Here is a 14,087-nt window from a genome sequence, read left to right as displayed (position 1 = left end):
GCAGAAACAAGGAAGCCCTTGTACCAAATACAAGATTAGTCAAGAAGCACTTCTGTCAGAAAGCCCTGAGGTCACAGAAGAACCACATATCGAAATATTTTATGGCTAAATTATATAGTATCAACATATACACTTGAGAACAAACAGAAATGATAGCATCACAGAACTCTAGAAACGAGAGGGACCTTGAAGATCTTCTGGTTGAGTGGTTTTCTAAATTCTTTGTTTTCTTAACCCTCTTTATTAAATAACCTAAAGAGTAACACCAACACATAAAAAATTAAAAAAGCTAGAACTGTTCCTACTGGGCTTTCTTCATCTCCTCAACCACAATCAGCCCTGACCAGTCTTGGGTCATCCTTGCAATCACTGTAATGTTTGAGCCCATTGTTGTAGCCACAGTGTCAATCCATCTCGTTGAGGGTTTTCCTCTTTTTTCGCTGACCCTCTACTTTACCAAGCATAATGTCTTTCTCCAGGGACTGGCCCCTCCTCCTAACATGTCCAAAGTACGTGAGATGAAGTCTCACCATCCTCGCTTCTAAGGAGCTTTTGGCTGTACTTCTCCCAAGACAGATGTGTTCATTCTTCTGGCAGTCAATGGTATATTCAATATTCTTTGCCAACAACATAATTCAAATGCATCAATTCCTCTTCAGTCTTCTTTATTCACTGTCTACCTTTCATATGCATATGAGGCAATTAAAATACCATGGTTTGGGTAGGTGCACCTTAGTCCTCAAGGTGACATCTTTGCTTTTTAACACTTTAAAGAAGTCTTTTGCAACAGATTTGCCCAATGCAATACATCGTTTGATTTCTTGACTGCTGCTTCCATGGGCACTGACTGTGGATTTAAGTAAAATGAAATCCTTGACAACTTCCGTGTTTTCTCCATTCATCATGATGTTGCTCATTGGTCCAGTTGTAAGGATTTTGTTTTCTTTATGTTGAGGCGTAATCCATACTGAAGGCTGTGGCCTTTGATCTTCATCAGTTAGTGCTTCAAGGCCTCTTCACTTTCAGCAAGCAAGACTGTGTCACCAGAATAATGCAGGTTATTAATGAGTCTTCTCCAGTCTTGATGCTCCATTCTTCAGAGTCTAGCTTCTCAGATTATTTGCTCAACATAGAGACTGAATAGGTATGGTGAAAGGATACAACTATGACACACACCTTTCCAGATTTTAAACCATGCACTATCCCCTTGTTCTGTTTGAACAACGGCCTCTTGGTGTATGTACAGGTTCCTCACGAGCACAATTAAGTGTCCTGGAATGCCCCTTCTTCACAATGTTACCCATAACTTGTTATGATTCACACAGCCAAATGACTCTGCGTAGTTAAGACTCAGGTAAACATCTTTCTGGTATTCTGTTTTTAGGGAAGCTCCATCCAACGTCAGCAATGATATCCCTCATTCCATGTCCTCTTCAAAATCTGGTTTAACCTCTGGCAGTTCCCTGTCATGTAACTTTGGGAACTATAAAATCTATGGTAAACCTTACTTACGTTTCCTATGTTTTCTTATACTCAGTCCTCAGATTACGAACAAGACCCATTCCTAACAGTGTCTTTAAGTCGAGTTTGTAGGTAAGTCTGAACAGGTGCATATGGTTGTTATTTAACCTCACTTCAGTTATGAGTTGAAAGTGACTGGCAATAGGTTTGGTTTTGGTTTTTTCAATGCAAGAAAAGGGAAGCTTTTTTTCAATTATTTAAAAGCTGCATGTGCAGCAAGTGAAGGTGATTGTGATGTAGAATTTGTTGCCAGTAGGGGTTGGTTCAACCGTTTCAAAGTGAGGGCAAATTTACGTAACATTAAAGGGCAAGTGCGAGTTGTCCCTAAGCTGGATGTTTTTAACCCAGGGACTTACTGTATCTCAAATCCATTACATTTGAAAATCACAATAGATTACCAGAATTCTCAAGTCAGTGGTTCTCAATGCGTAGTCCCGCAGTATCAGAAATACCCCAGACCAACTGAATTAGACGCCCTAGGAGTGGAGCCCAGCAATTTGTTTTAAACAAGCCATTTCAATGATTCTGATATACGCTAAAAGGTTAAGAACCACTGTTCTAAAGTAACAAAACATGAGGGAGTATATTAAAACAGAACGCTTGCATAATTATACACACAGAGGTGAAACTATGGTTTGGACTTATACTTACAGATAATTTACAGTAAAAAAATGTTAACAATATTTTCTTGACTACAGGAGTAAATTTGCACTTCAGACTATCAATAATTAATATAAAAATATTTAAGTTATTGATTTTGGGATGAAACACACTTCTAAATAAATGGATAGAATAAACTTTGCCTTGCTCCTAAAATTACCAATTGAAAAACAGTATTTAAAATACTTGGAATATTCAAAATTTTAACATAAAACTTCAACAAGAAATAGATCTTAATTTTGTCAAGCACAGTTAAAAAATTACAAATGTATCTCCATTTTAAGAAAATATAATTCGGTAAATTATGAATTTATATACTTGAGAACATAATTTCATTTTACAAAAATATTCTTTATAAAATTACTTACGGGCTTTACTTTTAGTAGCAAGTTCCCTTAGTTAGTCATTAAAGTATTTGTTTATAAATCATCAAAATATTTTTTAATCCCAGGAAAAGGAGGAAATTAGAGGTAAAGGGAGAATCAAGAGAATCTGAAGTGTTAAAGAGTCAGCTACCAATTAAATATGAAACAAATTAAAGGTAAAGTATCACTGAAAATCTTTCAGACGTATCTCTTAAATGAGCTGACATGTATCTATTAAATATCAGAAGCATAGGAAATACAGTTAACTACTTGGATATCATCTGACAAATGTCACTTCCAGGAGTGTTTCCAATTCCTTCGCGTGTTACGGCTCAAACATTTAATTAGGCTGGAGAATTCCTAAGAGGGGAGTATCTAACTGGATTTATGCAGAACAGATGTGGACAGCAAAGCTAAGAGAGGTATATACAATAGGGCCTAAAGTAACACTTCTTAACCAAGAATTCACACAGCATTCTTAAATACATAATAGAAGACCACAGAGAAGAAAGTCCCGAGAATTTGTGCCAAAAGTTTATTTTAAAACAGGGAGAGCTTACTATTCTTTGCTTTTACGAATGTCTACTTTGATTCTTATAAAAACCATCTCCAGCACACTGCAGAGACGGTACCAAATGTAAACACTTTGCATCACCATCACCACCTATCAATGTGTGAGGCAGCACAACTTTATGAACCAACTTTTGTGTCCAACCGCCCCAAGAACAGTGGGTATTTCCCTAAAGCCTAGCAGTGACTTGGAGAAGTTTTATGTTTTACAGGAGACTAACTAGGCTGCAAGAAGCTCTGGTGGCACAATGGTTAAGCATTAGGCTGCTAACTGAAAAACACTGGCTGTTCGAACCCATGAGCCACTCCATGGGTGCAAAGACCTGGCAATCTGTTCCCACAGAGATTACAGCCTCTACGGGGCAGTTCTACTCTGCCACATGAGGTTGCTATGAGTTGAAATCTACTGGACAGCACCTAACAGCAACGGTCAGGCTGCAGGACTGTAGGGAAGTCTGGTGGTGGCAAGCAGCTCAGCTAGACGTGTTTGTGCTGATCCATGTGGAAGGTGAGGGGTGAAGAGGAAAACACTTCAACTGCAGACCTGATGGGACTTCGACACATGTGAGGTATCAGGGAAGGAGCGGAGGCAGGAATTGCAGGTCATCGAACTAAGGTTTCCAGCTCAGAGCAGTAGTCCAGGGATAAGGGTTCTAACTTTTTTTGAAAGCTTTTGGGGGGCCCTTCTTCATTAGGGATAGGAAGGCATCAATTTCAGAAGAGGCCAGGACTATGGTTCTAATGGACCCTCAGCTGCAGAAATCTGGGTTTAATGGACCTGGAGGCCACTAACGTATCCAGTACCTTCATCATCAAGGTATCTGCCAAATTCACATCATCAGCCAACCTGGATTATAAAAAAAACATTCCTAAGATAAGACTGTCCAGTTGTACCCACTAAAATTTCAAAGTTTCACTATCAGGCTTTTAGTCCATGTGAATGATCTACACTTCATTCCAGATGCAGTAAAGCAAAGTCAAATAAATGGCTTCCATCTTACTCCACTTTACTTAGTGCTTCCAGTCCTCAGGAAACCTCAATAAGACTGTAAGCATCATCAAATGCACTTGATAAATATTGTTAAGAAACTGCCTGATGCCAACAGCCATGCTCCTGAGGTACATATTCAGGATGCACCTGAATTATTACAAATTTTTATTACAAGCTTTAACCATACTAAGGACTGAAAAGTAAGTGGAATGTCAAGGTCACAACCTGCCCGAGACTAAAAAACCTTACCTAATCCAGACATCTGCATGGTGATTCTGTGCCTGTATTAAGAGAAAGCAATATGAAAATGAATCAAAACTGACTCGGATTTTAGAGACTGAAATAATATTCATGCACCTTCCACAGAGCTTTGAAAACTTGCTTCTGCTCCGATGGAAGAGTTTAAATCTGCCTCTCCCACAAGCACTTAACATCAAATGTTAAGGCAGGAGTCGGCAAAGTCCTGGAGCACACATTCCTTCCAAATTCGTTCAGCTGGCTGGACATGTGCTGTGGATGGATGTCAGCAGGAGATGCAAGCAGCTGCTACGAGAGAGCCTCCAGCAGGGAGGCTGTGCAGGACAGGGAGACAGAAAACTGTGAGGGTGCACCAGAGGACAGCTTTGAGTAATGTGGCATCTGTGGAATGCTGGGAAACAGAAGCACATCAAGCAGCCTGGCATGTGGCAATTAGAAATAAAATGGTTCCTCTTGAGCCAAGTCAGTGGATACCCAGGGAGGCAAAAAAGCAGATTTGCAAGGAAACAATAAATGACCGGCGGTTGTTGTTTTGTTTTTATTAAGCAAGAGAGTATCTTTGGTAAGGTAGCCTGTTTGAGAACATATCTCAGAAGTCAAACAGCCCACCCAAGGCCACGGCCTAGGAAGCAACGCAGCCTGGTACAGCAAAGCAGTGAAGCCTGCCCAAAGGAAGAGCAGTATTTGCAGAGTGCTGCTGAACCAGGTCCCTTCTGTGGGGAGTTTCCAAGACGTTTGTTGTGCTTGCCAAGTTCAGTCTAAAACCCATCTGTGCCCAGGTCTAGCAGCCATGCTAAATTTTTTTCCTTGGTTTCTGAGGTCTCAGACAATGCAATATCTCTATAAAATGACTACGAGTTAGAGGCAGCTTCAAGCAGCAGTATAAGAAGGGACAGTGGGCAGACATCAAGATTTCAGTCTTGTCATAACCATCTGCAGCCCATTCTGCCCAGAACAGAGCTGCTCACTAACGGATTAGATAGATCCTAAAGGCGCAACTGTCATAATAGCTCACATTATGACTACCTTCTCCTCAGTCCATACCTTCTCCCATATACCTGCATCTCTTTCCCTCTAAAGTTAAATGGGAGTCTCTGAAATGTTCTATCTTACAGGAAACATTTCCATTTAACAAAAGAATCATTTTTCAAGGTAGTCAACACTTAAAACACACAAACTCCCATGGCCTACTTTAAAAATATATATATATACATATATACACACACACATCCATATGTATGTATATATATTCAAATTGTTTCAATTAACATACTCTATCATATGATTTTTATAGATTTATTCTCCAAGAAATTAAAGGGTAGACATGTCTGCATTCTAGTTCTATTAAACAACACTAACTTTCCCTGCTTGTAAATAGAAAGTAATGTTACTGAATATTATATTATTAAAATTATTCTAAAAAATCTTCATAAAATTGGAACGAATATGAATTAAAACACAGCCAAGGTTAACTTTTATTATAATTGGCCAAGGACTGGTTTTCTCCACATTATTTCCTACACAGTTCTATAAACATTATCATACAGCAAAGGCACTTTTTTAGAGAACAAAACACAGATAAGCGGGGACCTTAAAAATTAACATCTCTGTTGGAACACTTATACACTGCTGGTGGGAATGTAAAATGGTACGACCACTTTGGAAATCGATTTGGCATTTCCTTAAAAAGCCAGAAATAGAACCACCATACGACCCAGCAATCCCACTCCTCGGAATATATCCTAGAGAAATTAAGAGCCTTTACACGAATACATATATGCACACCCACATTTACTGCACCACTGTTTACAATAGCAAAAAGATGGAAGCAACCAAGGTGTCTATCAACAGATGAACGCATAAATTATGGTATATTCACACAATGGAATAGTGCGCATTGATAAAGAACAGTGAGGAATCTGTGAAACATTTCATAATGTGGAGGAACCTGGAAGGCATTATTATGCTGAGTGAAATTAGTCAGCTGCAAAAAGACAAATATTGTATAAGACCACTATTATAAGATCTTGAGAAATAGTATAAACTGAGAAGAACACATTCTTTTGTGGTTACGAGAGAAGGGAGTGAAGGAAGATGGGGGAGGGCTATTTACTGATTAGATAGTAGATAAGAACTACTTTAGGTGAAGGGAAGGACAACACTCAGTACAGCGGAGGTCAGCACAACTGGACCAAACCAAAAGCAAAGAAGTTTCCTGAATAAACTGAATGCTTCGAAGATCAGCAAAGCAGGGGCAGAGGTTTGGGGACTATGGCTTCAGGCGACATCTAAATCAATTGGCATAATAAAATCTATTAACAAAACATTCTACATCCCACTTTGAAGTGTGGCGTACACTAGCAACCGGCCATCTAAGATGCACCAGTGAGTCTCAAACCACCTGGATCAAAGGAGAATGAAGAACACCAGGGTCACAAGGTAATTATGAGTCCAAGAGACAGAAAGGGCTACAGGAACTAAAAACTACAACATCCTGAGACCAGAAGAACTAGATGGTGCCCGGCCACAACCGATGGCTGCCCTGACAGGGAATACAACAGAGAACCCCTGAGGGAGCAGGAGAGCAGTGGGATGCAGACCCCAAATTCTCATAAAAAGACCAGACTTAATGGTCTGACTGAGACTAGAAGGACCCCAGTGGTCATGGTCCCCAAGCCTTCTGTTGGTCCAGGACAGGAACCATTCCCAAAGCCAACTCTTCAGACATGGATTGGACTGGACATTGGGCTGGAGAGAGATGCTGATGAGGAGTGGGCTACTTGCATTGGGTGGACACTTGAGGCTATGTTGGCATCTCCTGTCTGGAGGAGATATGGGAAATTAGAGGGCGTTAGAAACCAGCGAAGTGGTCACTAAATGAGAGACTGGAAGGAGGGAGCGGGCTGACTCATTTGGGGGAGAGTAAATGGGAGTATGTAGTAAGGTGTACACAAGTTTATATGCGAGAGACTGACTTAATTTGTAAACTTTCACTTAAAGCACAATTAAAATTATTTAAAAAAATTAACATCTCTGGACCCATTTATTAATTTATGTTCATGTCACCATTCCTAGTGCCATGAAAAACAGATCAATCAATCAGAAGCTAATCCTGCCCCCCAAGAATCTGAGTTCAGAAGCATAAACGATACACGGTTATAAACAGGCTGATAAAAGGTATCTAAAGCTACTGTTGGAGTCCTGGGGGCACAGTGGTTAAGAGCTCGGGTGCTAACCAGAAGGTCAGCAGTTTGAATCCACCAGCCACTCCTTGGAAACCCTACGGGGCAGTTCTACTCTGTCCTATAGAGGTCGCTGAGTCGGAATCAACTTGATAGCAAAGGGTGGGTTTTAAAGTAATTGTCATAAATCAGGTACAAATAAAGTGGGAAATGATGTGCGCACATGTGTGTGGGGTATCAGTAAAGATTTAGTGGAAGAAAAAACTCTGCAGGGCCTTGAAGGATGGAAAGAAGCAAATTCAAGCAGAATGAAAAGTACGGTCCGGAAGAATGGCAGCAACATACTACAGAGCTGATGGATCGTTTCAGTTTGGCTTAATGATAGGGCGCCTGAAGAGGGACAGATGGAAAACCTGGGAAATACAAAGTAGAGCCAGAAGTGGCTAGTCTTACAGATGAGGCTAAGAAGTGTGACCTTGCATGATGAGATCAGGGCTCCACTGGAAATACTTCAGCAGGTGTGACATCGTCACCCTCATGTTTCATAGAGACCTTTTAGCCACCATGTTAGGTTGACTGAGAAGAGGAGGAGGCAGGAGGCCTTTTTGAGAGTTTGTCCCAATGGTTCATGTAGTAGGAAAAGGAGTAGTGGGAACTGAGCTGAGACGATAGGTTTGAGAAATAGTAGAGAAAGTGGCTCAATAAGACTTGATAACTGACTGGACATAGGAACAGGGGAAGCAGAGAAAACAAAGATGATCTAAAGTTTTATGCCTAGTGCCACAAACGAAACTAGGGAAAATATGAGTTTTGAGGATGCAATTATAACAGTTCAGTTTGGATATACTGGACTTGCAGACCTGGTAGTTTACTCTGGTGGAAAAGGTCAGCAAGAAAACAGAAAGGACCCAATCTAAAACTACAACTTCATCAGCCACAGGCTACTTTTGGCTCACCCAGTTTCAAGCCTCAAAGAGGCCCACCCTCCAAGAGCAGCTCTACAGTCCAGGTGAGGCCCTGGGTCAAGAATGCAGGTGAGCTGTCTCAACCTCGTCAATGCTGTCATAGGCTCAGTGGTTGGAGTAGCCACAAACTGACTTGAAGGTATTCCTGTGAAAAACTGGAGGCATTACCATCTTCAGGCTTATATTTTTCCACGGCACTGCTGCTAAGTTAAATAAGCATTGCTTTCCTGTTGCTCAGAGAACAAAATATCTATAAAGGCTTCTGTGCCTTTTCTTTCTAGAACTCAGGTTTTAATGACGACGGGTTATCTTTATTTTTTGCCATTATGCGTATTTATCAAAGAACAAAAACATACCTGTAAGGCAAACACGAAAATTTTTGCATGCTTAATAATAGCCCTTGACTGGTATAATCAACAAGGTTCTCATTACTAGCAGTTATCAGGATGATTGCTTTCTCTACACAAGCAACTGAGCTGACTGGGGCCTCACATTTACCACTGTTCTATGGGTGTGCGCACTGCACTGCGGTTCGGATGTTCTAGCTTCTGGCAGTAGAAAGAGAAATGATGGGACTACTAAAAATAGAGTAATTAGGAAACAAACACGCAAGATTAGTCTGCCCTGATTATTTCTGAATGTGAAATATACTAAATTACCTTATATACTGTCCATGAAAGTGTCAATGACTCACTGTTGGGAAAAAAATAAATTTTTTTTTTTTTTTTTGTTGAGGATGACTTAAATGACTACTTTCTCTAGCATTAGGACACTAGTTAGAACTTTCTAGAATATCTGGGAGATTGCTATCTCACTTTCTGCTACATGCTATTGTGCATGATAATAGAAACAAAATTGCAGATTCAAGTCTGGAGAGGTGACCGTTTAATCCATGGCTCCCACTCTCTACACTACCTATCTCTACATTCTCTATGCTCCTACATTATTCATTTTACTCAAGAAGTCCGAAAAATCTATGGGCAAGAGCAGTTTTGTAATAATCTCTTTCAGGAACAACTGACCTCATTTCTAACTGAGTTGATGAAGAGTAAGTACTAAGAAAATGGCACAATTTAGGACACTGTCCCGAAGCCAGGCCACTGAGGTTTCTAACTGTTGTAGGGGTCAGTGGTGCTCTGCTTGGCCACTCACACAAATACAGGTTTTCCCCCAGGCCACTGGACGCAAGCCCAATCACCCTTTAGAATTAACAGAACACTGACTTCTGCTATTCTAACTCAAATGTGGACACATGTATTAAATACTATCTGGCCAAAACTCAGTGCTGTTACAGTTTCTCTATAGCTGGAGGCACAACTGGGTCACAAGGAACTAACTTCTCAGAAACAAGCTAGAAAATCAAGGTGGGTCAATGGCAGAATTTCACTGCCAGAAGGTATTGGGTCAGGTTGCTCAGCAGTAAGGCTACTTGACCTGGTTGGGGTTCAGTTTGAGGGGTCTCACTGGGACACTGCCCTCATGGATGGTAGATAGACATTCACAGGCAATGAACCCATCTACAGTACGCCAGTAAAAAAGGACTAATTTTTTCATTCAAAAAATGTCAAATCAGTTGTTTAGTCTTATGCATTTAAAATTAAGCTTCACAAGCCCTCACTTTTTTTTTAAATAATTTTTATTGTGCTTTAAGTTTACAAATCAAGTCAGTCTCTTACACAAAAATCCATATACACCTTGCTACACACTCCCAACTACTCTCCCCCAATGAGACAACCTGCTTTCTCCCTCCACTCTCTCTTTTCGTGTCCTTTTTGCCAGCTTCTAACCCCCTCCACCCTCTCATCTCCCCTCCAGGCAGGAGATGCCAACATAGTCTCAAGTGTCCACCTGATCCAAGAAGCTCACTCCTCACCAGCATCCCTCTCCAACCCACATTCTCCAGTCCAATCCATGTCTGAAGAGTTGGCTTTGGGAATGGTTCCTGTCCTGGACTAACAGAAGGTCTGGGGGCCATGACCACCGGGGTCCTTCCAGTCTCAGTCAGGCCATTAAGTCTGGTCTCCTGCTCCCTCAAGGGTTCTCTGTTGTGTTCCCCGTCAGGACAGTCATCGGTTGTAGCCAGGCACCATCTAGTTCTTCTGGTCTCAGGATGATGTAGTCTCTGGTTCATGTGGCCCTTTCTGTCTCTTGGGCTCGTAATCACCTTGTGTCCTTGGTGGTCTTCATTCTCCTTTGATCCAGGTGGGCTGAAACCAATTGATGCATCTTAGATGGCTGCTTGCTAGCGTTTAGGACCCCAGACACCACTCTTCAAAGTGGGATGCAGAATGTTTTCTTAATAGATTTTATTATGCCAACTGACTTAGATGTCCCCTGAAACCATGGTCCCCAGACCCCTGCCCCTACTATGCTGGCCTTCAAAGCATTCAGTTTATTCTGGAAACTTCTTTGCTTTTGGTTTAGTCCAATTGTGCTGACCTCCCCTGTATTGTGTGTTGTCTTTCCCTTCACCTAAAGTAGTTCTTATCTACTATCTAATTAGTGAATACCCCCCTCCCATCCTCCTTCCCTCCCCCCTCTCGTAACCACAAAAGAATGTTTTCTTCTCAGTTAAAACTGTTTTTTCAAGTTCGTATAATAGTGGTCTTATACAATATTTGTCTTTTTGCAACTGACTAATTTCACTCAGCATAATGCCTTCCAGGTTCCTCCATGTTATGAAATGTTTCACAGATTCCTCACTGTTCTTTATCGATGCGCACTATTCCACTGTGTGAATATACCATAATTTATCCATCCATTCATCCGTTGATGGGCACCTTGGTTGCTTCTGTCTTTTTGCTATTGTAAACAGTGCTGCAATAAACATGGGTGTGCATGTATCTGTTCGTGTAAAGGCTCTTATTTCTCTAGGGTATATTCCAAGGATGGGGATTGCTGGATCGTATGGTAATTCTATTTCTAACTTTTTAAGGAAGTGCCAAATCGATTTCCAAAGTGGTTGTATCATTTGACATTCCCACCAGCAGTGTAGAAGTGTTCCAGTCTCTCCACAGCCTCTCCATCATTTATTATTTTGTGTTTTTTGGATTAATGCCAGCCTTGTTGGAGTGAGATGAAATCTCATTGTAGTTTTGATCTGCATTTCTCTAATGGCTAGTGATCGTGAACATTTCCTCATATATCTGTTAGCTACCTGAATGTCTTCTTTAGTGAAGCGTCTATTCATATCTTTTGTCCATTTTTTAATTGGGTTGTCTTTTTGCAGTTGAGTTTTTGCAGTATCATGTAGAGTTCAGACATCAGGCGCTGATCAGAAATGTCATAGCTAAAAACTTTTTCCCAGTCTGTAGGTAGTCTTTTTACTCTTTTGGTGAAGTCTTTGGATGAGCAAAAGTGTTTGATTTTTAGGAGTTCCCAGTTATCTAGTTTTTCTTCTACGTTCTTTATAATGTTTTCTATACTGTTTATGCCATGTATTAGGGCTCCTAACATTGTCCCTATTTTTTCTTCCATGATCTTTATCGTTTTAGATTTTATATTTAGGTCTTTGATCCGTTTTGAGTTAGTTTTTGTGCATGGAGTGAGTTATGGGTCTTGTTTCATTTTTTTTGCAGATGGATATCCAGTTATGCCAGCACCGTTTGTTTAAAAGACTGTCTTTTCCCTATTCAACTGTTTTGGGGCCTCTGTCAAATATCAACTGCTCATATTTGGATGGATTTATGTCTGGATTCTCAATTCTGTTCCATTCGTCCATGTATCTGTTGTTGTACCAGTACCAGGCTGTTTTCACTACTGTGGCAGTATAATAGGTTCTAAAATCAGGTAAAGTAAGGCCGCCCACTTTATTCTTCTTTTTCAGTAATGCCTTATTTATCCAGGGCCTCTTCCCCTTCCATATGAAGTTGGTGATTTGTTTCTCCATCTCATTAAAGAATGTCCTTGGGATTTGGATCGGAACTGCATTAAATGTATAGATCGCTTTTGGTAGAATAGACATTTTTATGATGTTAAGTCTTTCTATCCCTGAGCAAGGTATGTTCTTCCACTTATGTAAGTCTCTTTTGGTTTCTTGCAGAACTGTACTGTAGTTTTCTTTGTATAAGTCTTTTATATCTCTAGTAAGATTTATTCCTAAGTATTTTATCTTTTGGGGGGCTACTGTAGATGGCATTGATTTGGTGATTTCCTCTTTGATGTTCTTTTTGTTGGTGTAGAGGAATCCAATTAATTTTTTAATGTTTATCTTGTATCCCGATACTCTGCTGAACTCCTCTATTAGTTTCAGTAGTTTTCTGGAGGATTCCTTAGGGTTTTCTGTGCATAAGATCATGTCATCTGCAAATAGAGATACTTTGACTTCTCCTTGCCAATCTGGATGCCCTTTATTTCTTTATCTAGCCTAATTGCTCTGGCTAGGACTTCCAGGGAAACCCTGGTGGCGTAGTGGTTAAGTGGTACAGCTGCTAACCCAAGGGTCGGCAGTTCAAATCCACCCGGCGCTCCTTGGAAACTCTACAGGGCAGTTCTACTCTGTCCTATAGGGTCGCTATGAGTTGGAATCGACTCGATGGCACTGGGTTTGGGGTTTTTTTTTTTTTTGGTTTAGGACTTCCAGCACAATGTTGAGTAAGAGTGGTGATAAAGGGCATCCTTGTCTGGGTTCCAATCTCAATGGGAATGTTCTCAGGCTCTCTCCATTTAGGGTGATGTTTGCTGTTGGCTTTGTATAAATGCCCTTTATTATGCTGAGTTCCTTGTATTCCTATTTTGCTGAGAGTTTTTAATCACGAATGAGTGTTGAACTTTGTCAAATTCCTTTTCTGCATCAATTGATAAAATCATGTGACTCTTGTCTTTTGTTTTATTTATGCGGTGGATTACATTAATTGTTTTTCTAATGTTGAACCATCCCTGCATACCTGGTATGAATCCCACTTGGTCATGGTGAATTATTTTTGTGTTATGTTGTTGAACTCTATTGGCTAGAATTTTGTTGAGGGTTTTTGAATCTACATTCATGAGGGATAATTTTCTTGTGGTGTCTTTACCTGGTTTTGTTATCAGGGATATGGTGGCTTCATAGAATGCGTTTGGTAGTATTCTACCCTTTTCTATGCTCTGAAATACCTTTAGTAGTAGTGGTGTTAACTCTTCTCTGAAAGTTTGGTAGAACTCTGCAGTGAAGCCGTTCGGACCAGGGTTTTTTTTTTTTTGTTGGGAGTTTTTTGATTACCTTTTCGATCTCTTCTTTTGTTATGGGTCTATTTAGTTGTTCTACTTCTGATTGCGTTAGTTTAGGTAGGTAGTGTGTTTCTAGGAATTCATCCATTTCTTCTAGGTTTTCAAATTTGAGTACAGTTTTTCATAGCAATCTGATGATTCTTTTAATTTCAGTTGGGTCTGTTGTAATATTGCCCATCTCATTTCTTATTCGGGTTATTTGCTTCCTCTCCTGTTTTTCTTTTGTCAGTTTGGCCAATGGTTTATCATTTTTATTGAGTTTTTTTTAAAAAAAAACAGCTTTTGGTCTTGTTAATTCTTTCAATTGTTTTTCTGTTTTCTATTTCATTTAGTTCAGCTCTAATTTTTACTATTTGTCTTCTTCTGG

At 40.2% G+C, this 14,087-nt stretch overlaps 1 protein-coding gene across 7 annotated transcripts in view; it reads right to left on the bottom strand.

Annotated features, from left to right (window-relative positions):
* PKP4 (plakophilin 4) overlaps window positions 1-14,087 on the bottom strand; it is a 312,885-nt gene that overhangs the window by 243,714 nt on the left and 55,084 nt on the right. Inside the window, exon 1 of one of the 7 annotated variants that reach the window (XM_049888794.1) lies at window positions 4,357-5,536. The exons of the other annotated variants lie outside the window; for them this stretch is intronic. Within the exon in view, the coding sequence (XP_049744751.1) occupies window positions 4,357-4,375 (19 nt within the window). The 5' untranslated portion in view covers window positions 4,376-5,536. Of the gene's footprint in view, window positions 1-4,356; window positions 5,537-14,087 lie in introns of those variants that run through there. 7 annotated transcript variants of the gene reach the window in all.

This window comes from Elephas maximus, chromosome 6, assembly GCF_024166365.1.
Source record: "Elephas maximus indicus isolate mEleMax1 chromosome 6, mEleMax1 primary haplotype, whole genome shotgun sequence".
NCBI classification, from domain to species: domain Eukaryota; kingdom Metazoa; phylum Chordata; class Mammalia; order Proboscidea; family Elephantidae; genus Elephas; species Elephas maximus.
This window is presented reverse-complemented; position numbering and strand designations above follow the sequence as displayed.